General features: G+C 38.9%; 1 protein-coding gene across 5 annotated transcripts in view; it reads right to left on the bottom strand.

Moving 5' to 3' along the window:
* Positions 1 to 873: 873 nt before the first annotated feature.
* CFAP58 (cilia and flagella associated protein 58) overlaps positions 874 to 24662 on the bottom strand; it is a 120959-nt gene continuing 97170 nt past the window's right edge. For 3 of the 5 annotated variants that reach the window (XM_053207401.1, XM_053207402.1, XM_027063017.2), the window contains 3 exons: positions 8254 to 8373; positions 5786 to 5919; positions 874 to 1582 (listed from right to left, as the gene is read on the bottom strand). In XM_053207401.1, the coding sequence (XP_053063376.1) occupies positions 1444 to 1582; positions 5786 to 5919; positions 8254 to 8373 (393 nt within the window). In that variant the 3' untranslated portion in view covers positions 874 to 1443. Of the gene's footprint in view, positions 1583 to 5785; positions 5920 to 8253; positions 8374 to 19343; positions 19454 to 24662 lie in introns of those variants that run through there. The other 2 variants (XM_053207403.1, XM_053207404.1) reach the window with 2 other exon arrangements.

Genomic DNA, 24662 nt, shown 5'->3' with positions numbered 1-24662 from the left:
CTGGACCCTGCTGTGCTGCAGGCAGAAGAACCCTTCCAAAGCAGTCCTTGACCAAAGACTGACAGCATAAGGGTTATAAATACTCAGCTGCCTTCCCCTGAAGGGGACAACTCTGAGATCTCTTTACATTGTCTCCAGAGCCCCCTGTGAAATGTAGCCAGTCTCCCACCATGGAACCTGACTTCAAATTGCACCTAGCTTGATTCCCTTCCCTTCTCAGACCCACTTCCCCACTATTAGTGGATTTCCTGGGATCACTTCATGATAAATCACTTCATGGCCATAACTGCCTTGGGTCTGCTTCTGGTCGTGAACTGAGGACATGTAGACAATCCCTCTAAAATCCCACCTCTCTGTATAATCTGAACAAGCATCCTGGAGTCATTAAGTTTCCTGCTCCCTGCAGTGGGGACCTTGGTCCCATAGCACAAATGGAATGATCCACTTGTAATGTCCTTGCTTAACCCTGATCTGCTTACTTCTCTATAATTTCAAAGATCACGGAGGTCAAGTTCTTGTGAGGGGGATGACCACAATGTCCTCACATAATATTACTGAATCAGCACCCTTAATGAGGAGACTTTGAACTGACGTCCAAGTAATTGAGGCTTCAACAGAAAGAAAACACAATGGATTCAATGACTCCAAATGTTGGCATGCAGCCTGAAAGCCAAACAGATCCCTGTCCTATATAATTCTGTTCTCCAAGTAGGAGGTCTAAGAAACGCAAGGTCTTCAGAGGATACCAGCCCAAACCCCTCATTTTAAAGTCTTGGTTCCTCTGAATCAAATCCTATGTTAAACATTTCTCACAGTAGTTTTAAACTTTAATTACATACTCTACCAAAGCAAAGATCAAAATCTCTACAAAGGTTCTTTTTTATTTTTTATGATGAAGTATTTATTAGTATGTCTCTTTGGAATAGATTTTCATACCCCAGGCCTGAAAAGAAATTGCACATAGAAATCATTCTCAAAACACTTTTTAAATACTTGAGAGTTTGTCCTTTTTTCTCACCTCATGCAATGACTTGTTAATGAGGAATAATTAAAATAGATTCTTATTAAAAAATATTTTTGAAATGCACTGCATTTCAAAAATATTTTTTAAATGTAAAACCTATACAGCAATGTTTATAATAGAGAAATTCAGATCCAAAGTTTCATCTATACAGAGTGTCTAGACATAGGGTGCATTTCAAATCAATCAACAAAAGATCTGCTTTATGCAATGTGTCAGCCTAATTGAATGATATAATTACAATCTGTTAATATCCATGTGGACCAAGCAGAATGTCACCACTCTTTTATGTACATGACGATGATGGTTTTGCATTTCTTTCCATCCTGGAATTTGAACACTGATTTCTCTAAATATTTGTGATCCAAGGGATTTGAAAAAGATTCCTCCAAAACGTTTCAAAGAGAATTTCATGAGCTGCTCTACTGGACCCAGGCAGGAGCTTCAGGTTGGGACTTCACTTTGGATGGCCTATAGAGGGGAAATCCACCCCCAGTAAAACGAGGGCCAGTTGGCTTGGCCATTGAGAAGGTGTTATCCATGGATATTCTGTCCTTATTTCTGTAAGAGAGGAGGTGAAAGTTAACTTCCTTACCATCTTTTTTCCTCTTTCTAAGTTTGGTGTTCTCTAAGTTCCCTGGGTGAGTTAGCCACTGAAATCTGCTTTGATTAAAGCTTCCAGTTTTAGACAAAGTGGTTGTTTAAATCTAATTAGGTGTTCTCTGATAACACATAAAATTAGGGAAAGACACAATTAAACGTGCCCTCCTAATGTTGATCTAAATGTGGACATAAGACCTCATTATAACTCAATTATGGACTTGAGACTTCCGACTTGTAATCATCTTCCTGTTTTATAAAACATCTGTTTAGTTCCAAAGATTCATCAGAAGAATCTTTCTCTTGGCTCAGTTATAATGACGAATTCATCATTTATCAACTTTTCTATTTCAAATTTTCAGTGGAAACATAAATATTTACCACACGCGTAAGGTATCTTCATCAAACTTGGACATTTATAAAATACAAATTTTACTATAACTTTAGACAAGTAGAAGTTATTATTAGAAATAGTTTAAGATACAAGAAAATCTGAGAAAGATAAATAAGATAGTACATTGGGCAACAGATAAAGGGAGTCCTGCCCTAAAATCTATAATGTATCTTCTACATAGATATCCTTTAAATACACACACATACACACACATTCACACGTGTACACACACACACACACACACACACACACACACACACTCAAGTTTCCTGCAGAGGTACCTTAAATTTATACAAATTCCCTATTGTGAATTCAGGGGTCTTACAGAAAACATCTTTGGAACCCCTTTTTAAAAATAAAAGTTAAGCTAATAACTAAGACCAAAACCAATTAGATTTGACAACTGGAAGTGATTTACCTCAGAGGAGAGAATCTCCTTTTGGGAGAGAATCTGACTAGTTCTACAAACTCTAGACCAGCCTGGGGTTCCAGGACAGGAGAGTCAGAGGCAGGTGGGTGGGGGTGCAGGTCAGGATTGAAACATGATGAAAAGGGTGTTTGAGAAAAATGAAAGAAGGCATAAATGCAAAAGTGGCATGAGTTGCTATTTTATAAAGAGCAAGTGTGGGGAGAACGTCCACAGAGATTATTCTAAATTATTCCATTTGGAAAGAACCTGAAGAAGATTGGCTAATCAATCCAGCAGTTTCTTAGCAGAATTGATTTCATTATTATAAAAAAAAAAAAACCATCCTCCATAAATAGGACAAAAGCTTTAGCCTTGAATGGATCCAGTTAAGAGGATTCCTTCAAGTGCTTGGCAACTTGTCTACCCCCTGACTACTGGTAGATGCAGCAAGCACCACCTCCTCCAGCCCTCTCTTGCCTTAAATAACCTAAGTTTTCCTCTCTGAATTAACTTAAGCATAATACTTCTGGCTTGCTCTAAGCTGACTGATGGGAATGATGTCTCCTTTATATTGCCTTTGTAATGCATTTACAGACCACCACAATGGCTCCCTCAGCCTTCTCCCTTCCAGTCCACACCATCTCAGCACTCTTGTTCTTGCCTCAGTAAACTTTCATTCAGCCCTTGAATCCTTTTGCTCTTCTCCTATGAACCCCTCTCTCTGTCTACTTCCAGTTTATGGATCCCCAACTAAATGTAATTGCCAATGGCACCCTAACCAGGGCAGAATGGCTACAAGTGAGCAATTTAGGGAAAGGAGAAGACAGGTAAAGACAAAGATTCTACAGCTGTGCTACCCAATAGAAGTTTCCACCATGATGGAAAAACTCTCTATCTAGAGCCTGATGTGGCATCCACTACCTCCATGTGGCTATTTTGCAGTTGAAATGTGACTAGTGCAACTAAGGAACTGAATTTTTAATTTGATTTAACTGTAGTTCATTTTTAATTAAATACCTACAAAAGACCTATGGCTGGTGGCCATGCAATTTTAGTAGATGTGCCAATGGGAGGGACTGAGCCAACAGAATGGCATTTCCATGGGCTCAACACACTGTCAGTGTCCAGAAAACTATGGGTGGAAAGGGATCAATAAGGTCAAAGGTGACTAGGCCAAACTGCAGGACCAAGGTAGGGAAGTTGGTCAGCTCTAGAAAGATAACTAACTGTTTAGCTAAGTGAGCTATTTGTAACTGTGTATACTAGACTGCTGATCTCCAAAATAGATGCATGTACTCTCAAAAATGAGTAAGATGATCCACTGGGAAGTGCCAAGAAGGTATTTCAGATTCTGCCCATATTTTGTCTTTAAAAATTAAAAAGAAAATCTCAGTTTACTAATATTTACTCACAATGTCATAATAGTACTTTGCATGTGATATACAAATGAAGGACTCCTGGGTGGCTCAGTCAGTTAAGCGTCTGACTCTTGACTTCAGCTCAGGTCATGATCTCACAGTTCATGAGACGGAGTCCCCCACGTCAGGCTCTGTGTTGACAGAGCGGAGTCTGCTTGGGATTCTCTCTCTCCCTCTATCTCTGCCCCTCCCTCACTCACACTTTCTCCCTCCCTCTCTCTCTCCTCTCTCTCTCTAAAGTAAATAAATAAACACTTTTTAAAAATTAAAATAATAGGGGTGCCTGCGTGGCTCAGTTGGCTAAGCGTCCAATTCTTGGATTTCAGCTCAGGTCATACTCTCTCAGTTCATGGGTCCCAAGCCCTGCTTGGGATTCTCTGTCTCCCCTCTCTCTGCCTCTCTCTCAAAATTAAATAAATAAACATTAAAAATTAAAATATATTGGAGATATAAAACTATTCTAAAATAAAATTTTGTTTTAAAACTTAACATAAATATATATTTAATATATATGCATATATTGGGGGGGGGGTGCTACAAGTCCAAAAGTGTTTTACTGATAAGAGTGTGCACTAGAAATGCTTGAAGACCACTGAACTGGATGCATGCCTCACACAGGAACTAGCCATGTTGACATCTTACCAGCTCAACCTTGCTGTCCTAAATTAAAACCAGTGTCTCCACTCCAACATTGAGTCACATCATTAATATCAGTGCTTCTCCAGCTTAGATGTGCATGGACATCACCTGAGGACTGATGTTACTGCACATTTCTAAGGCTCATCCAGAGCCTGCTGAATCCAAACATCAGGAAATGGGGCCTGGGAACCTGAATGTTTAATAAATCCCACCAGTGATTCTGTATCGGGTAGTTGCTAGACCCTACATTAAGACAGACCCATAGGAATTAGCTCAAATTTTTAGCAGGATTTTATTCTACCAAGGAGTTGGCATCTGAATGTGGAACAGGGGAATATTCTGATTTACCAGAAGGGCAAATTTTTACTGGCAAATCAATTTGCATCCAGTTACTTTAAATAGCTGCCACTAATGAATCATAGGCGGATGTACCTCTTTCCCCATGTCCCTGCAATGCCCACGTGAATGAAACACCAAACTTGGCTTAAACCCGCAATGTGAGTACTACAGAATTAACTAGATGAATTGGGTAATGCCACTCAGCCAAACCAAGGTTCAAATCTGTTGATTCATCCAAGTCCACTCTCTCACCCTAGCATTAGGCAAATGATGAAAACAAAGTGAAAAGAACATTTACTCTTCCACATGCAGGCATCCTGAAACCCAACATGTTAACCTGAGATCGCATGATCATCTCCTAGAAAAATAAGAGCTCACGTCAATACCCCCAGCAGATACTGAAGTCAGTTATTAGACATAAAGATGGTTCAGAGCTAGATTATCTAAAACATAGGTAAAAGTTATTCGTGGGCTCATCATTACCATGGCACAAAATGCATTATTGAAAAGTACAGCTTTACCAAGCCTAAACCCCTTAGCAAAATCACCTGTGGTTTTAAGTGTGGACATGCTTTTAGTTTGTACAAGCCTGGCCGTGAACCTCATTTGCAAACATTGTCATGGCATAATTATCTCCAAACCATAAGAACAGTGGGGCAGTGGGGGGGGGGGGGGAGGGGTTGGGGGCAGGGAAGACTACATACATTTCCTCTGCTCCGTGTTAGGTCCATCGGTGAGCAGATATTAATGGATCCCTGTTAGGGTCCTAAGGAGAGGCCTCAGTATCAAATGAGACATGCATCTTGCCCTGACACAAACCAGGGGGGGACCTGTAAAATGTCATTTGTTCACCCTGTGACCGACTTTAGACCAGTGGATTCTGTGACTCCATGACCGTCTGCCAATTATTTTCTTAGCAGGTAATAGGCACAACAAAATTAGAATAACATTTGACTAATTCTTACTTCTGAGTGTATTCTTTACGTTTCTGAGCTAGGTATTTCTTCTTTAAGTTCATCAGTTCATTGGTAAGTTTCTCGATTTCATATTTATATTCTTGGCTCTGTGATTCGTACATATTCAGCTCCGAAGACAAAACCTAATGTGACAAATGACAGCAGCATTAACAGAAGATATGCAGTGAGACAATATCCTTTCCTGAACATTTTTCCTAATCTGCTGCCATTTACCTCACTGAGGCTAGTGTTACAAAACCATGCCCAAGTCTAACAGCTAATCCTCGCACTTCCGCCAGCTCTCAAGATCTGCACTGAGGTAAAAATCCGACTGAGGTCTGAAGTCTCATAATCCAGTGACAAACTTAACAAAACCTCTGCTTAAAAGAAGTATCAGGACACATTCAACGAGGCTCACACATGAATGGTGTAATGTGTTTCAAGAATATGGTGAGTAGAGACAGAAAAACTCCCAGGCATACAGGATAAAATTGCTTTTAAAGCCTTTTTAAAAAGCATTCAGAGAAGTCATCACTAGGGACAGTGATTCATTTGAGGATTATGGTAAAAAATTATTCTGGAATCATCCTGCCACCACCACCACTAAGTAGGCATTCAATTTCTGTGTTTTCCTAGGCTGCTGTTCTGCTAAATGTCTATCACCTCTTTACTGTGCTCTTTGGGACTCTTCACAGGTTCTTTCTTTCTCCAGGCACAGTAACGCTTTCCCCTGATAAGCAGGGAGCTATGATATGAACGCAAGAGAGTCCAGGGAATGTGTAATAGGAACCCTGATTACCTGCCTCTTCCACTGTGGTGTTCAATAGATGCTGCTGGTCTTGGCTGGGCAAGAAGGGTGGGCATTTACTCACCTGACCAGAATATGTAAAGCATTCCCGAGCTAGGGGCACACCTCACAGAAATCAAACGGAAGAAAGGAAGGTTACCATTCTAAGGGGCGTGCAACAGACTTAGACCTATTTTTTCCTCTTGCTCACTATTTTAAAAATTTGCACAAAAGGAGGATCTTTGTCCTTTGAGTGTTTACCTGCCTCTGAACTCTTTCCTTTAATCTCTATGAAAATGATTCTGATTATGTTATCATGAGCTAAAGAGTAAGACTTTCATGTTGGGAGAAAATCTGCCTAATAGTTAAGCAATTAGGAACCAAGGTTCTGTTTCCAAACAATGAATAATAGCATTTCCTAAAAGAGTCCAGATAATGAGGACAAACTAGCAGACAGGCTCAGTACCACCACCTCTGAACCTCTTCCACCAGGGGTCATATTTCCTCAGAGCAAAAAAAATCTAGATTTCCTGAGTTAAATGGTTAAAAATACCAAAAAGCTCCTGTGAGTCATATAATGCTACCCAGCGCTAAGTGTGGCTATCTGACAGTGGCATAAAGACAGACCTGTGAGAAAATGAGCTTTTATTTTATTTGGAATACTCAATTGTTGAGAAGGGTGAAAATGATCAAAAGATTATGCCTCATGCAAAACTCAAACTACGTCTCGGGATACTCGTGTGAAATACTGTGAGTGAGAAGTTGAAAATTAATGTTCTAATTACACTTCTGTTTCATCTGCCTTTTTAAAGAAGAAGGATGTGCTTGTAAAACGTGCTACTTGTGAAGGGATTAGCACTATAGTAGTCGATTTTACCCCAGGCAGAAAGGCAACGATCATCGCCCTTGTCACGCAGGTAAGTTCCAGAATTCAGCTGGTGTGTGCTACATTCTGTGCATGCGTGTGTATAAGACTTCCCTGACGTGCCAAGAATATCTAAGTACTTGTTTGGGAGGTAAAGCTCCAAATATAATGGGAACACACAGTTTCTGAGAAAACTTTTTAAAAAGCACGTGTAATAAAACATTCCATCTCCCCAGCTGACATTCTTAAGTCACCGAGAAGGGAAATTATGCTAACAGAATTCTAAAATGATTTTACTTTCCTTTCATAGCAACTTATTTGAGAGATGGTCATGAAGGAGGGCCCTGGGGGCTGGGCAGTAGCCCGTGCTTTCTGTACATTTATTTCAGGTGGAATGGAATTGCAAAAACCTGCTTTGGCACAGTGGTCTGCTTCGGTGGATGATGGTGTTAAAATATTTCCTCTGCTCTTCCCCACCAACCACATCCTCTACCTCATCTTGAGGTGGTCCCTACACACCCCATCCCCCGAATTTCCGTTCTGTCACCATCACCCTCTCTCCAGCTCTTTCCTTACTTGCTCACCACCCCCTTTCAGGAAACAGAGAATTGTGAGGTCTATTAGTCTACATGCTGGGTGGGGGGGTAGCTCTGAGATGTGCCCTGCTCCTCCTGGGACTGGAATTCTAAAAGAAAAAAAAAAAAAAAAACAGGCCAACCTCCGTGGAGTGTGGCATTTGGGAGCTGGGCTCCTTGTACTGAGGGCTTGTCGGGTCCCCAGAGGTGACCGTCCTCTGGCCAGGAAAGCACTGAGGCTCCCACTTACTTTCAGCTGCTTGGTCTTCTCCCGCAGCGTGTGACGGTAGATCTGTAGCTGTTCCGCAGCCTCGGGGCCGGGCTGCCGTGCCAGGATGTGCTTGAGTTCCACATACAGTTTCTCTTTTTCCTGGTGGAGAGCACACCCATAAGGGAGAGAATCAGCCCCGTCAAGACAGGGAAGGAGCCTTTGCCAGCATGGTCAGGAGAACGTGGGGCCACCTAGGTGACTTCAGAGTGCCCCACCGAGTACATCCACCATACATTCTATCAAGAGAGCATCAAGCCAGCCCTGGTCAAGGGCTTAGGATGTGCCCAGCATTTGGATACAAATAATAAGGCAAATGAGGAAGGGAAAGTCTCTGCTACCTAGCTTATGATCCCATGACCAAGAGACAAGGGCAATGATGCAAGATTGGGGCATGTGCTGTGGCCAGTAAAAGTAGGGAGTGGGGAAGGTTTCACAAAAATGTCATTTGACTTGTTGCTTGAAGAATGAGTAGTAGTTTTCCCCAAGTGAAGGGAGAAAAGAAAAGCTTTTTAGGCCAAAGTCCAGAGTTAGGACAGGGGAGAAGTGAGTCTAGTTCAGTAGGTGCACAGGAGGAAGTAGTGGAGAGAATAGGCTGGGCTCAGGTACGTTCCAGGCTGTATGGTCTGGGAAAGGATAAGCCATGCCTGGGTTTGTCTTCAGAGGAAGCGCTCCAGCAGGAAGGCAGAGAACAAAGTGAAGAGACTGCTCAGTGTACCAGGATAAGCAGAAGATGAAAACAGATGGACCTAAGGCAACTAGGTTGGAAAGGAAGTAGATATGAAGACATTCCCGAAGTAGAATCGGTGGGATTTGGTGAAAAATCAGACAAGTGAGGAAGGAAGGAGCAGGGCCAAGAAGACTCCAAGGCTTCTAACATGGATACTTTGGGGGCTGGAGGGTGATGGTGATGGAGGCAGGGAGGCTAGGAAAGAAGGAGTGGGGAATGAGGGAGGGAATTGTCCCCACATTGTCTCCTGATTATCAGTGGGGTCTGGATATATTGAGCTTGAGATACAGTGGGATATCAACAAGAGGAGTTGAAAATGAGGTCCCAGAGTTTGAACTGAAGAGCAAATTGGAACTGGTGGTGGGTTATGGCTACAGCCGTGAGAGCAGCTCCACCAACCAAGGATGGCTTCTGGGGTGGCCAGGAACTTGAGGTCTTTGGGAAATCCAGCATATCAGGGGAGGTAAGGAAGAGAGACACAGAGAAAAGGAACAAAGGAGAGTAACCAAATGTCCCCCAAGCAAGAAATGGCAGCGTTTAAAAAGGGAGGCATGATTTGATGGGTCAATGATATCAGATGGGCTAAAAGAAGAAACCTGAGAGGGACTGAAAAGGGCCTTGGGGGAGGGCTGTTAGGATGATACCACTGACCTTAGAGAGGTTGCAAGAACATTTGGGGAGCAAAAGTCACAGAGGCTGGAAAAAAAATCAGAAGGAGGAAGTAAGGAAACTGAGTCTTTTAAGCAATATAACATCGGAAGAACAGAACCCTGGAAGTGGTTTGAGAGAATAGGTAAAAAGCCATGAAAACTAGGATGTGCACATTTGTAGAAAAAAACGGGCTTACTAGGAACCCAAAGCAAATCATAATTTTGTAATTAAATTTAACCAACAAACAATATAGAATTCCCATTTGTACCCTAAAGTTTAATTGCTTGTAATGTGTTTTCAGATTCTTGAACTAAAGATACTACATACAAGAAAGATTTATTTCCTAGGCATCTCAGTTCCAGATTCCCATTTCTCTAAACTGCAATAATTTGAACAAACATTGATAAAGACTAGTGTGTCTACTCATTTGTCTCTGTACATATTTATTTCCCTAAGGTAATTGTGTTAAAGGAAAAAAATATAAGTAAAAGCCCTCTCAATAAATGACACATCCAGGCAAATGGAAACTAATTTCTACCTGGAGGTAAGTCTTCTTAGCATTGCCATCAAATAATCTGTTTTTGACAGAGAACATGAGAGTCATTAAAAAAAAATCGGTAAAAGAAAATTCATTAACTACTCATTGTTACCATTTGCTTTGGATTTTCCTTTCCCCCTGGCCAAATTATAGAAATTTGCTCACAAAAAAACATGACTCTACTTTCAAAAGAACGTATGTGACTTAAGAATTAGTTGGTGGGGCGCCTGGGTGGCGCAGTCGGTTAAGCGTCCGACTTCAGCCAGGTCACGATCTCGCGGTCCGTGAGTTCGAGCCCCGCCTCAGGCTCTGGGCTGATGGCTCAGAGCCTGGAGCCTGTCTCCGATTCTGTGTCTCCCTCTCTCTCTGCCCCTCCCCCGTTCATGCTCTGTCTCTCTCTGTCCCAAATAAATAAATAAACGTTGAAAAAAAAAATTAAAAAAAAAAAAAGAATTAGTTGGATGGTGGGGCACCTGGGTGGCTCAGTCAGTGAAGCATCCCACTTTGGCTCAGGTCATTATCTCACAGTTTGTGAGTTTGAGCCCCACATTGGGCTCTGTGCTAACAGCTCAGAGCCTGGAGCCTGCTTTGGATTCTGTGTCTCCCTCTCTCTCTGCCCCTCCCCCACTCATGCCCTGTCTCTCTCTCCTTCAAAAATAAACAAATAAATAAACATTAAAAAAAAAAAGAATTAGTTGGATGGAATCAATTCTGGAGAAACATGTATCGAAATATAATACTCACCATTTAAAAAATAATTCCAGAAATGACAAGTAAATCCAAAATCCCACGCAAAAGAAAAAAACTTGAACAAATAGAATTACAAAGTGGTGATTTTCCTTTGTTGAACAACACCTCCCATCACACCTTACAATATAATCTTCCCAGTAAATGGATGTAGCAAGCAATGGGAAAGATGTCAGGAGGTGAGTTTATTTGTTATAGCCACTTAATGTGTGTTCTGTTGGAAAAATAACACTTCTGACAAGGCTTCAAGATTCAATTTGGAGAGGGTAATAAATATGTGGAGAAGCCCATGAAACTGTTTCGTCCATTTGTTTCAGCTCCCCTTCCTCTATACCAAATTACAGGTAGACTTGAAAAGAACCCCACAATGACAAGGAGGAAGCAATCTGGTTTGGGATATAATAGCATCTTAAACTGAAAAGATAGTCTTACTCCAAGAACCTTAGAATGTTTCCCAGGTGTAACACTTTTCAACTGCTCTTGGCAGGGAGGACAGAGACACAGAGGAGAAAGGCTGGAAGAAGCAAATATTGTTATCTAGTCTCCTAAGTGAGCATCCCAAGGTCAACAGGAATGAACGGTGTATCCTTAAGACCAAAGTGTGATAAATCAAAAATCTACTCATGATATACTCATGAATCACTTTTTCCATGTGACACCTCCTGTGGGGCTTCAAGATATGTTATAACGCTGAAAGAATTTGGATGAAATCATGCTGCATAATTCCTAAGGGCTACATGATACTATCAGTAGACGAATGGAGCCAGAAGGTGAAATCAGGTTCAGAGCCAAGTTAGAGCACATAGAGGTAAGAGCCTGACTCAGCTCCCTGCTCTCTGGACCTACACCAGCTGAATGGGCTCTGCCCACACCCTCTAATAGGTGTGTAATCTTCACATACAGAGTGAATGATGCTGCCATTTATCCTGCCTTCTCCTACCACCACTTCCTGGGGTTTTTTTCAAGGCTGCAAAAGGAATTGAAATGGATTTATTCTAAAGAAATAACTCAGTGACTGAACAGTAAGAACCCCTAAGTGTGTAGAAAACTGAAGAAGCAGAGTGAATTACCATTATAACTGTTGGCGTATTCAAAGTCGAAAAGTTCTAAGAGTTAAATAACCCAGGCCAAGTGATGCATGTGTGTTCATGGTGGGTGGAGAGAATCCCAAATGAAACTTCAGGGACCAAGAGAGTGGAACTAGGAAGAGCAGAGGGAAAAGGAGTGGGGGGTACTGGCTAAAATGCATTACCAGGCTTCAACGTGCATGAATTTTGGTCTGTGTTTACAATGGAAAACCTAACTGATGAAAGCAGAGTGAAGGCTGGTCAGCATTAACATTCTAGCTGTGTGTATCATACAGATTTGTATTTTGGGAGAGCATGCTGGTAATTTAGATAAATATGGAGTGTTTGATGGATTGAAGGTCTTAAGTACGATTGTTTTCCAATTTATTTCTCTCCTAACCCTCTACAAGGGCCAACCAAGCTCTTCAAACATTGTGCAATGGTGTGTATAATAACCCCATTTAGAGACAAAGCGTGCAATTCTATTATAAAGAGAATCTATCTTATGCAACAGAGAGACTCATTAGCTGTCCCATGTATATTGTCTCCATAAGCCAGCAGTGGCAGAACCAGCTGCCTTGTGATACATATCCTGTCCTTCTTCGTTAAGCTGCATCCATTTCTTTTTAAACCAAGTCAATTAATTTGTCACTGGGTTAGAAGCACCATATGTCAGTGAAACGTCATAAGAAAATCATAAATAGTTTATTATTTCCCCACCAACAAAAGATTGCATCTTCAGGTTGGCATTTCTTTATACATACAGAGTTTGTTCATAATGTACATCAATATTACTTTGTAGCATGCCTCACTCTCTAAATTATTTTGTGAACAGCTATACTGGAAAAAGCCAGACTATTAACATCAGGAGACTAGCTTTCTCTCTGGCTGAGCACAACTTGCAAGCATAAACCATATTATGTCCATCCCTGAAATATTCCCTTGCTAGACATCCAATTCTCCCAGTTGGACAGACTGTCAGACACGGTTATGGATTCTTTTGCTACAAGAACTCTCCGCTAAGGTGTGCCAGATAACAGTATGGTTCATTGTTAATATTGGCTGAGTAGAGTGGTAAGAAATTAATTACAGTATTAGCTTCAAATAATGCTGTCATTACATGGTGACAGTCTGTAACCCCAGATTGGAAACTCCAGACACGAAGTCACTCAGACTTCAGGTCTTTGTATTTTATCTGACAATGAATTAAAAGTCTGCATTCTGAACAGTCTATGCAAATAGGAGTCAGCGCTATTCTGGGTACAATTCAGAGGAAGAAATTGAGTTGCTCACAGAACTCCTTTCCCTACCGAGCTACAATTTCATATTCACTGTCTGTTTACATTCCCTGTCTTTGGCTCTGCATCTTCAGCTGAAAACAGAAGGTAGTTCACATTCAATGTACACCTTAACACTTCTTTTTCCTCAGCTCGCCTACTTGAGGCAATAACTGACTAAGAGGAACTAATTTATTCTGTTTTGATCTGAATCTGTGCTTGGCAAATGCCAGTGCATTGATTCTGTTCACCCTGGATTCATCAATTTGTTTGGGCGAGCATTGCAAATAATCGCTTCACCCCATGAACTGGCTAATTCATGTGAATCAGGCAGCTTTGCTCCTGATCCAAAGTCACATGCTTATCTATACCCACCAGGGTGAAAGCCACTCACTGAGATGCTTGAATACCATGTACTCCAAAGAAAGAGACACTACCACCTTGTCTTCACTCTAGCTCACCCAATGGGTTCAAGATGAAGTTGATTCTTTTTTCTTTAAATGCCTCACTCACTACTTCTGAGAGAACCAACTTCAGAGAATATACAGAAAATCTCTTTTCCAAAATGTCAAGATATCAGTTCTATTACTTCAGTATTTAATCCATATGAATCCATTCTTTCTCTCCAGTTGCATTATGAGCCTTTAAGGTCAGAACTATGATGGATCTTTCTATATGTCCCTCATACCTGCTATTGTGTTCTACTCATTCTAGATGCTCAATAATTTTGTTGCTTGTCAGCAAAGTATATTGTCAGCAAACTATATCCATCATATTTTAGTAATACACATCAACAGAGGTGAGATATATTTATGTTGAGAACTTTTACTTGAATTAGATCAGTGGGTAACAACTCCCAGGTAGCTAAGCTTGTATAATTCACCTTAATGAGCTAGCTGGTCCTATAAACCACATACCTTTGACTGAAATGTTTTCATCATGTATATTGTGTATTAACTTGGTATACAACCTCAATCTCTTAGTAAAATGTTTATAGTGGCTTTCTGATAGTGCAAGTGGTTTCAAATACTTTTTTGAATTCATAAGGCTCGCAAATGTATTCATATTAATTGACTCTGAAGCTCTGTTTGTATGTGCATGTGCACACAGACACATGAAAATGCAAGCATAACTCTTAAACTATGTGTGGACTTTTTAAACAGCCTCCTTAAACACAAGAATTCTAATTGCACACATAACTCTTTTCTACAATTAAAATAATGCATTATTTTTGCCTGTTTGTTTGCCTTTAGTTCTTTTTCCATCTTCCCACCCACATCCATAATGTTTAACAAAAGACTAACGCCAAATTTCAAATCTTAAGCAAACCTGTTTCCCTCTTTGTATAAAGGCAACTCCAGAACACTGCCTAATTTATCTAGAAATGCCTCTTTTTGTTAGTAGGAAAATAAATTAGAAACTCTGTATACATATTACATTTCTATCTAGCTTTAGGAAAGGAAAAAACAATGGCTGATACCTTGGGGCTTTCTTGTTTATTAGCTTTATAACAAAAGTGTCAGCTAAACTGAACTCTGGACCTATCTTGTTTATGATGTCATGAAGTGGCAAAGCCCCCTAGACAGGATGGGAGATGCTGGATCTGGGGATGAAACAGAATTACACAGCTGAGTTCCTTATAAGCAGGAAACTACTTGGTTACGCAGTGGTTCTTGGCTCCAGATTTAGATGATTAAGTGTTTTATGAGGCATATGAGAAATCTGCATGCACTAACCTTCACCATTTTGGTAATAATAGGAAAAATGCTTCTGGGGCTTTCTGATATAAGCAACACAAACTTTCTTGAAAGATTTCTTTGCAACAGGTTTTGTTCTCAAATGCAAATATATGTTTGTGAAGTCCTGGACAGAGTATATAATTGCCTAGACCAGCCTGAACTTCATCAGCAAGAATGCTGGCTTGTTTTACCCTTCACCTTACCTCACAATGTAATGTATGTGAAAATTTTGCACTTATTAAGAAATGATGGTATTGACTTCTCTTAATCCCTATAGTGTAACACGTCTAGAAAAATTCAAGTTCGCTAAATTTTTATTTAGTGCCAGTACTATGCATATGATTGCTAGTTTCATACAAAGATACATAAGGTCTAAACTTCAAGGAGCTCACTTTTCAGCACAGGAAAAATGAATAACTAAGTCACAAAATAAGACAGAGTTTTGCCAGGTCCCCAAAGAGGTGCTAGGAATAGAGTGTGGTGTGTGGGTAGTTCAAAACTAGAGATAATATTTATTTGGTGGACTGTAGAGAGGGAAATATTTCAGATGGATCTTAGTGGGAATAATAGTTGTAGAAATAATATTTACATTCATGAATTAGAGAAGGGCCTCACTACCAAAGAACAAATTTAATAGATAAAGCCACTTAAAGTCCATCCATTGAAAATGTGACCAATTTTCATAATAAATACTAAGGGGAAAAGTTTGAGATTTTTTTCCTTGAAAAAAATGATCTAAAATTCGTTTTAAGAATTTCTTTAGGGGTGCCTGACTGGCTCAGTTGGTTAAATTCCTGACTCTTGATTTCAGCTCAAGTCATGATCTCACAGTTGGTGGGTTCAAGTCCCACATAAGGATCTGCACTGATGGTACAGAGCCTGCTGGGATTATCTATCTATCTATCTATCTATCTATCTATCTATCTATCTATCTTTGTCCCTCCCCCCATCTCTCTCTCTCAAAATAAATAAACTTTAATTTTTTACTTAGTATTTTGTCTTATAATTTAAAAATTTGTATTTTAATGTTTATCCATTTTTGACAGAGAGAGAGACAGAACATGAGTGGGGGATACATAATTTGAAACAGGCTCCAGGCTCTGAGCTGTCATCACAGAGCCCAATGCAGGGCTTGAACCCACCAACTGCAAGATCATGACCTGAGCCAAAGTTGGATGCCCAACTGACTGAGCCACCCAGGCACCCCTAAAATTTGCATTTTAATTATAACAATGTACACTTACTGGATCAATTAAAATTATTGGGTTTTGGGGGGCACCTGGCTGGTCAGTCAGAAGAGCATGCAATTCTTGAGTTCACAAGTTCGAGCCCCATGTTGGTTATAGAGATTACTCACATAAACTTTTAAAAAATTATTAGATTTCTTTCACATAGCTAACAACATTATAGTACAATTTGACTTCCCTCATATATCTGACTTCTGCAGTACAACATTTAAAAATTTTTTTATTATGTAACAAAAGAACATATAGCATATATAACTATAAAGCGTATTAATAAAATGAATGCTCATGATGAACCCATCACCCAATTTATGAAATAGAACATCATCAATGTACTCTCTTCTCCATCCCATCCCTGTACCTACACAACTGCCACCATCAGCCAACATAAGCACCTTCTGAATTGTTTTTGTCATTCCCTAGACTTTTTTCACATAGTTTTATTATACATCTATCACTTAATTTTGCTTTGCTTTGAGCTTTATAAAAATACGTCCCAGCACACCTAGTTTTCTTTGATGTACTTGTTTTATCCAACATGATGGGTCTAAGATTACTGATGTCATTGTGGTTTCTGTACATGTATTTCATCTGATATTCTGTTGGGTGAGAATTCCACAATTCTCCTTCAGTGGGCATTTGGGTTGTGTCCAGGATTTTGTTTTTATCAACAGTGTTGCCATGAACATTCTCACACGTGTTCCCAAGTCCCCAAATACAAGTCTTCCTGGCATCCAGAACTATAGGTTGGATTGCTGCACCTTGAAGATATATACATGTTCAGCTTTGTAAGAGAATGTAAAATGATTTTCCAAAGATCAGTTTCCACTGCTCTACATCCTCACCATTGCTTCATGTCACCAGGCATCCCTGATCAGAGGCCCCAAACAAGCTATTCCTAGATTCCTATCCACTGAAATGAAATAATGTGTATTAAGCTCCCAGATTGGTGGTAATTTATAAGGAAGCAATAGATAAGTAATACAAACATCTTAACATTTGTCCCTCTAGAAATAGAAAAACAATGTCTCAAGGTGGCAATACATTTAATTTCCCTGCTTATAAAATAAGATTGAGCATTTTTTTCAAGTTTAGTCATCATTTGTGTTTCCCCTTCTGAGAAAGGCCTGTTCGCATACACTATTTTCCTATTTTTCTACTGTTCCCTTTTTCTTATTGATTTGTAATTCTTTATATATTCTGGGTAAAGATACATAAAGTTTGTGCCTTGCTTTCTTTATGACTTCTTTTGAGGAGCTCTTAATTTTAATGTAGTAAGATTTATCCATAATTTCTTTTATGGTTAATGCTTTTTGGATCTTAGTTAAGTACTCAGGACCAATTATTTTTAAAAGACTTCCTTTAGCAGAAATATTCAAAGCCCTCATTAATTTCTCCCAAATCCCCTCTTAATCCTTTGATATTTAAAACATTCTGTTTTGAGGTACCTACACTTATAATTGTTCAATTTTCTTTTTTCCTACCAGATGCTGATTTAACATTGCCTTTGATATGATTCCAGCATTTTTCTAAGTCACTTGCATTGACTTCAAGTGATCTGGCATCTTTTGTAAAGCTTACAACTGCTCTGCATAGTATTTGCATTTCTTGTTGACTGTTAATAACATTGGACAATCTTGGGGCACCTGGGTGGCTCAGTTTAAGTGTCAGACTCTTGATTTCGACTCAGGTCATGATCTCATGATTCATGAGTTCGAGCCCCACATCAGGCTCTGTGCTGACAGTGAGGAGCCTGCTTCAGATTCTCTCCCTCTTTCTCTTTTCCCCTCCCCCTCTGTCTCTCTCTCTCTCTCTCTCTCTGTCAAAAATATGTAAATAAGTAAACATTTTTTAAAAATAACATTGGGCAATCCTATTGAAAAAGAGACCAATGATATCAAGATGAGCAAGTTAGTCACATGATGCTGGTAGGGATATCTGAGTAGGTGATAGTCATATAAATGGCAAGCTCATTAATGACTATATTCATATTATGAAAATATTCACTTTCATGAACAATCTCACAATTTGGGAGAATTGGACCAAAAAATACCTGAAAAGAGTAATAATAGAAGCAGTCACAGCAGCTCTTATCTACTGAACAGGTACATTGGATGTACCAGGCCAGGTGCTCAGCTCAATGTGGTATTTCAATAACTCACCACAACAAACATGAGAACTGATTGCTATTATTCCTATTTTCCAGATGAGAAAGTTGAGGCTCAGAAGTGTCAGTGACTTACCTAAATAAAACAAGAAAGTGGCAGAACCAAGATCTGAACCTATATGAAATAGAACATTTCAAAGATTGAGATAAGCATATATCTATACCACCATGTGTGCATATATAGATACATAAATAGATATAGATAGATATGTGTAAATATGTGTGTATGTATATATGTATGCATGTGTGTATATATCTTCATTCTTGCTCTTAAGCTTATTCACACTGCTTCCTAGAGCAGGTGGAAAGTAAAAGAAGGGAAAAATACAAACAAAAGTATAAAGGTAAGGAGATGAGAGCATAAAAACATCCAGTAAGTCTGCAGTATATACAAGAAAAGTTGTAAGTGACTATCTGACTAGAGTAGAAAAGAAGACTACATGTATTTTGAACGATAGACAGTTGAGTTTGTTTTCAACATGATAGGCAGCAGGAAACAAAGGAGGTGTTGGTGGTAGATAATATATTAATAACAGTAATTTATAAGACACGTATAAAATAGAATATATATATAATATTATATTCAAATATATAATATAATAATATTAAAATATAATTAATATATAATATGATATATAATATAATAATATAATACAACATAATATAATATATTAAAATATATTATATTATATTATAATATTATATTATATTAAAATGTGTGTGTGTGTGTGTGTGTATTCTAATATTTTCTTCCAATGCTCAGTAGATAGCCTTAAGTACTCTACATTGGAGAACGCTGGTCTAAGAAAATAGAATGAGGACCTACAATAGAAGAGTGGCTTGGGAAAACTTACAAGGTTAGAAATAGATGCAAGAGCATGGGAGATGGAATTTATTTGACTCAGCAACTGACCTGGCAAGAGGTGGAGGAATCAGAAGTGACTCTGGCATTTCAAGCTTCTGGGTGCCTGGAGATACTGCCACACCATGAATGTGTATACCCAAGCCAGGGAAGCAGCTGGCTGTTCAGGAAGAAAATGGTGAGTTCCATTTTAAGGAGTCAACAAGACGTCCTTTGGTAAACATGTATTAAGGAAACTGAGGCTCAGCAAAGCTAAATAATTGGTCCATGCTCACACACCTACAAACTGCAGAGCCAGGATTGTAACCCAGGCCAGTATAACTCCAAGCCTGGACCAGCACACTTTCGGTTTCTTCCAACCCCTTATAAAGCACCCTGCCTCCACCATTCTCAGTACCAGCCAAACCACAGGGATGGCCAAAGTAGTGATGGATCAGGAAATAATATAGCAGTGGTGTAACTATACATCAACAATGACAGTTGCATAAAGAAAGGACCTTACACAATCAGGTTATTAACACATGCAGAGGGGCCAATGAAAGGTAGTTCAGGGAAATCTTGCTAAATTGGAAAATTCTTTGGAGTAGTACATAGTTTTAAATAAGCCAAATTAAGTTTTATAACAAGAAATACTCTGATGGAATTACATACTCAAAGCAAATGAACTTTTTGGCTACAGAGGCATCACAAGAAAATACAAGGAGGCTAGACTTGTCAGTTGTGTTTCAGGACCAGAGATGGTCTGCTTAGGCTAGAGTCAGGTGCATGGAGAAAGAGATGAAGTCCCAGACTGGAGACTGATAATGATGGTTTTAAACATCAGGTATGTTGGTGGAAGGCCCAAAACATCACTACCAGTAGGGAGATAAAGTAACCAAAGTCACAACAACAGAGAGCAAGTAACACCCTCCAAAAAACACCTCCTGAAAGGCCAGGCCCTGGACAGCGTATGACCCCTTATTAATATAGAAGAAATGCTTGCAGGTGTAGGACACATAACAAGCTATTAAAACATATAAGGGACAGAAAACTAGCCAAAATGATGAAACAGAAGACTTCTCCTCAAAAGAAATTCCAGGAAGAAATGACAGCTAGAGAATTGCTAAAAACAGATATAAACAATATATCTGAGCAAGAATTTAGAATAATAGTCTAAGATTAATAGCTGCACTTGAAAAAAGCATAGGAGACAGAAGAGAATCTATTGCTTCAGAGATCAAGGAACTAAAAAATAGTCACAACAAATTAAGAAATGTTGTAATGAGATGCAAAATAAACTAGATGCACTGACAGCAAGGGTGGAGGAAGCGGAAGGGAAAATAAGTGAAACAGAAGATAAAATTATGAAAAATAACAAAGCTGAGAAAAAGAGAGATAAGAAAATACTAGACCATGAGGGGAGAATTAAAGAACTAAATCATAGGAGTTCCAGAAGAAGAAGACAGAGAGAAAGGGGCAAAGGGTTTACTTGAACAAATTATAGCTGGGAACTTCCCTAATCTGGGGAAGGAAGCAGACATCCAAATCTAGGAAGCACAGAGAACTCCCTTAAGATTTAGTAGGAATAGGTCCTCTCCACAGCATATCATAGTTGAAACTGGCAAAATACAAAGATAAAGAGAGAATTCTGAAAATGGCTAGTGACAAACAGGCTTTAACCTACAAGGGTAGACACATAGGGTAGTAGCAGACCTGTCCACTGAAACTTGGCAGGCCAGAGGGAGTGGCAGGAAATATTGAATGTGCTGAATAGGAAAAATATGCAGCCAAGAATCCTTTATCCAGCAAGGCTGTCATTCAGAATAGAAGGAGAGGTAAAGGCTTTCCAAAACAAACAAAAACTGAAGGAGTTCATGACCACTAAACCAGCCCTGCAAGAGATCCTAAGGGGAACTCTGTGAGTGGAAGGACCAGAGACATTACCACAAGCATGAAACCTATAGATAACACAATGCCACTAAATCCATATCTTTCAATAATAACTCTGAATGTAAATGGACTAAATGCTCCAATAAAAAGACATAGGGTATCAGAATGGATTAAAAGAAAAACAACCATCTATATGCTGTCTACAAGAGACCCATTTTAGACCTGAGGACATCTTCAGATTGAAAGTGAGGGGATGGAGAACCATCCATCATGCTACTGGAAGCCAAAAGAAAGCTAGAGTAGCCATACTTATATCAGACAAACTAGATTTTACTGAAGGCCATAACAAGAGATGAAGATGGGCATTATATCATAATTACAGGGTCTATCCATCAAGAAGAGCTAAAAATTGTAAATGTTTATGCCCCCAACTTGAAAGTACCCAAATATATAAATAAATTAATCACAAACATAAGCAATCTTATTGATAAGAATAGGGTAATTGCAGGGGACTTTAAAACTCCACTTACAACAATGAACAGATCATATAGGCAGAAAACCAATAAAGAATCAATGACCTTGAATGATACACTGGACCAGATGGACTTGACAGGTATATTCAGGACTTTTAATCCAAAAGCAGCAAAATGCACATTCTTCTTGAGTGTACATGGAACATTCTCCAATATAGATCACATACTGGGTCGCAAAACATCCCTCAATAAATATAAAAGAATTGATATTATACCATACATATTTTTATATTACAGTACTATGAAACTTGAAATCAATCACAAGAAAAAAATTGGAAAGCCTCCAAATGCATGCAGGTTAAAGAACATCCTACTAAAGAATGAATGGGTCAATCGAGCAATTAAAGAAGAAATTTTAAAAGATATGGAAGCAAATGAAAATGAAAACATGACAGTCCAAACCCTTTGGGATGCAGCAAAGGCAGTCCCAAAAGGAATATACATTGCAATCCAGGCCTATCTCAAGAAACAAGAAAAATCCCAAATACAAAACCTAACCACACACCCAAAGGAACTAGACACAGAATAGCAAAGAAACCCCAAAGCCAGCAGAAGAAAAGAAATAATAAGGATTATCACAGAAATAAACAATATAGAATCAAAATAAAAAAAAACAAGTACAACAGATCAATTAATCTAAGAGCTGGTTTTTTGAAAAAATAAACAAAATTGATAAACCCCTAGCCAGACTTCTCAAAAAGAAGAAAGAGCGCCCAAATACAAAAAATCATGAATGAAAGAGGACATATCAAAACCAACACCACCGAAATACAATTATTAGAGAATGCTATGAAAAATTATATTCCAACAAACTGGACAACCTGGAAGAAATGGACAAATTCCTAGACACCCACACACTACCAAAACTCAAACGGGAAGAAATAGAATATTTGAAAAGACCCATAGTCAGTGAAGAAATTGAATCAGTTATCAAAAAACCTCCCAATAAAAAAGAGTCCTGGGCCAGATGGCTTCCCAGGGGAATTCTACCAGACATTTAAAGCAGAGTTAATACCTATCCTTCAAGCTGATCCAAAAAATAGAAATGGAAGGAAAGCTTCCAGACTCATACTATGAAGCCAGCATTACCTTGATTCCCAAAACAGAGATCCCACTAAAAAGGAGAATTACAAGCCAATATCCCTGATGAATATGGATGCAAAAATTCTCAACAAGATACTAGCAAATCAAATTCAACAATATATTAAAAGAATTATTCACCATGATCAACTGGGATTCATTCCTAGGCTGTAAGGCTGGTTCAATATTCACAAATGAATCAGTGTGATACATCACACTAACAGAAGAAAGGATAAGAACCATATGATCCTGTCAATAGATGTAGAAAAAGCATTTGACAAAGTAAAGCATCCTTTCTTAATAAAAACCCTCAAGAAAGTCAGGATAGAAGGAACATACCTTAACATCATAAAAGCCATATATGAAAAGCCCACAGCTAATATCATCCTCAATGGGGGAAAACTGAGAGCTTTTCCCCTGAGATCAGAAACACTATAGGGATGTCCACTCTCACCACTGTTGTTTACCATAGTGTTGGAAGTCCTAGCATCAGCAATCAGAAAACAAAATGAAATAAAAGCCATACAAATGGCAAAGAAGTCAAACTTTCATTATTCACAGATGACATGATACTCTACATGTATGATGTAGAAAACCCATAAGACTCCACCAAAAAGCTGCTAGAACTGATACATGAATTCAGCAAAGTCGCAGGATACAAAATCAATGTAGAGACATCGGTTGCATTTCTATACACCAATAATGAAGCAACAGAAAGAGAAGTCAAGAAATTGATCCCATTTACAATTGTACCAAGAACCATAAAATACCTAGGAATAAACCTAACCAAAGATGTAAAAGATCTGTGTGCTGAAAACTATAGAAAACTTATGAAAGAAATTTAAGAAGACATAAAGAAATGGAAAACCATTCCATGCTCATGGATGGAAAGAATAAATAATGTTAAAATGTCAATACTACCCAAATAAGTCTATACATTAAATGCAATTCAAATCAAAATTGCACCGCATTCTTCTCAAAGCTAGAACAAACAACCCTAAAATTTGTATGGAGCCACAAAAGACCCCAAATAGCCAAAGTAATGTTGAAAAAGAAAACCAAAGTGGGAGTCATCATAATCCGAGACTTTAGCTTTTACTGCAAAGCTGTAATCATCAAGATAGTACGGTACTGGCACAAAAATAGACACATAGACGAATGGAATAGAATAGAGAACCCAGAATTGGACCCACAAATGTATGGCCAACTAATCTTTGACAAAGCAGGAAAGAGTATCCAATGGAAAAAAGACAGTCTCTTTAACAAATGGTACTGGAAGAACCGGACAGCAATGTGCAGAAGAATGAAACTGGACCACTTTCTTACACCATACACAAAAATAAACTCAAATTGGATGAAAGACCTAAATGTGAGACAGGAAACAATCAAAACCCTAGAGGAGAAAACAGACAACAACCTCTTTGACCTCAGTTGCAGCAACTTCTTACTGGACACATCTCCAAAGGCAAGGGAAATAACAGCAAAAATGAACCATTGGGGCCTCATCAAGATAAAAAGCTTCTGCACTACAAAAGAAACAATCAACAAAACAATCAACAAAGGCAAGTTATGTAATGGGAGAAGATATTTGCAAATGACATATCAGATAAAGGGTTAGTATCCAAAATCTATAAAGAACTCACCAAACTCAACACCCAAAAAACTAATAATCCAGTGAAGAAATGGGCAGAAGATATGAAAAGATACTTTTCTAAAGAAGACATCCAAATGGCCAACAGGCACATGAAAATATGCTCAACATCACTCATCATTAAGGAAATACAAGTCAAAACCACATTGAGATACCACCTCACACCAGTCAGAGTGGCTAAAATGAACAACTCAGGAAACAACAGATGTTGGTGAGGATGTGGAGAAACAGGAATC

The sequence above is a fragment of the Acinonyx jubatus genome, chromosome D2, assembly GCF_027475565.1.
Source record: "Acinonyx jubatus isolate Ajub_Pintada_27869175 chromosome D2, VMU_Ajub_asm_v1.0, whole genome shotgun sequence".
NCBI classification, from domain to species: Eukaryota; Metazoa; Chordata; class Mammalia; order Carnivora; family Felidae; genus Acinonyx; species Acinonyx jubatus.
The sequence above is the reverse complement of the archived record's forward strand: the minus strand, read 5'-3'. Positions and strand labels throughout refer to the sequence as shown.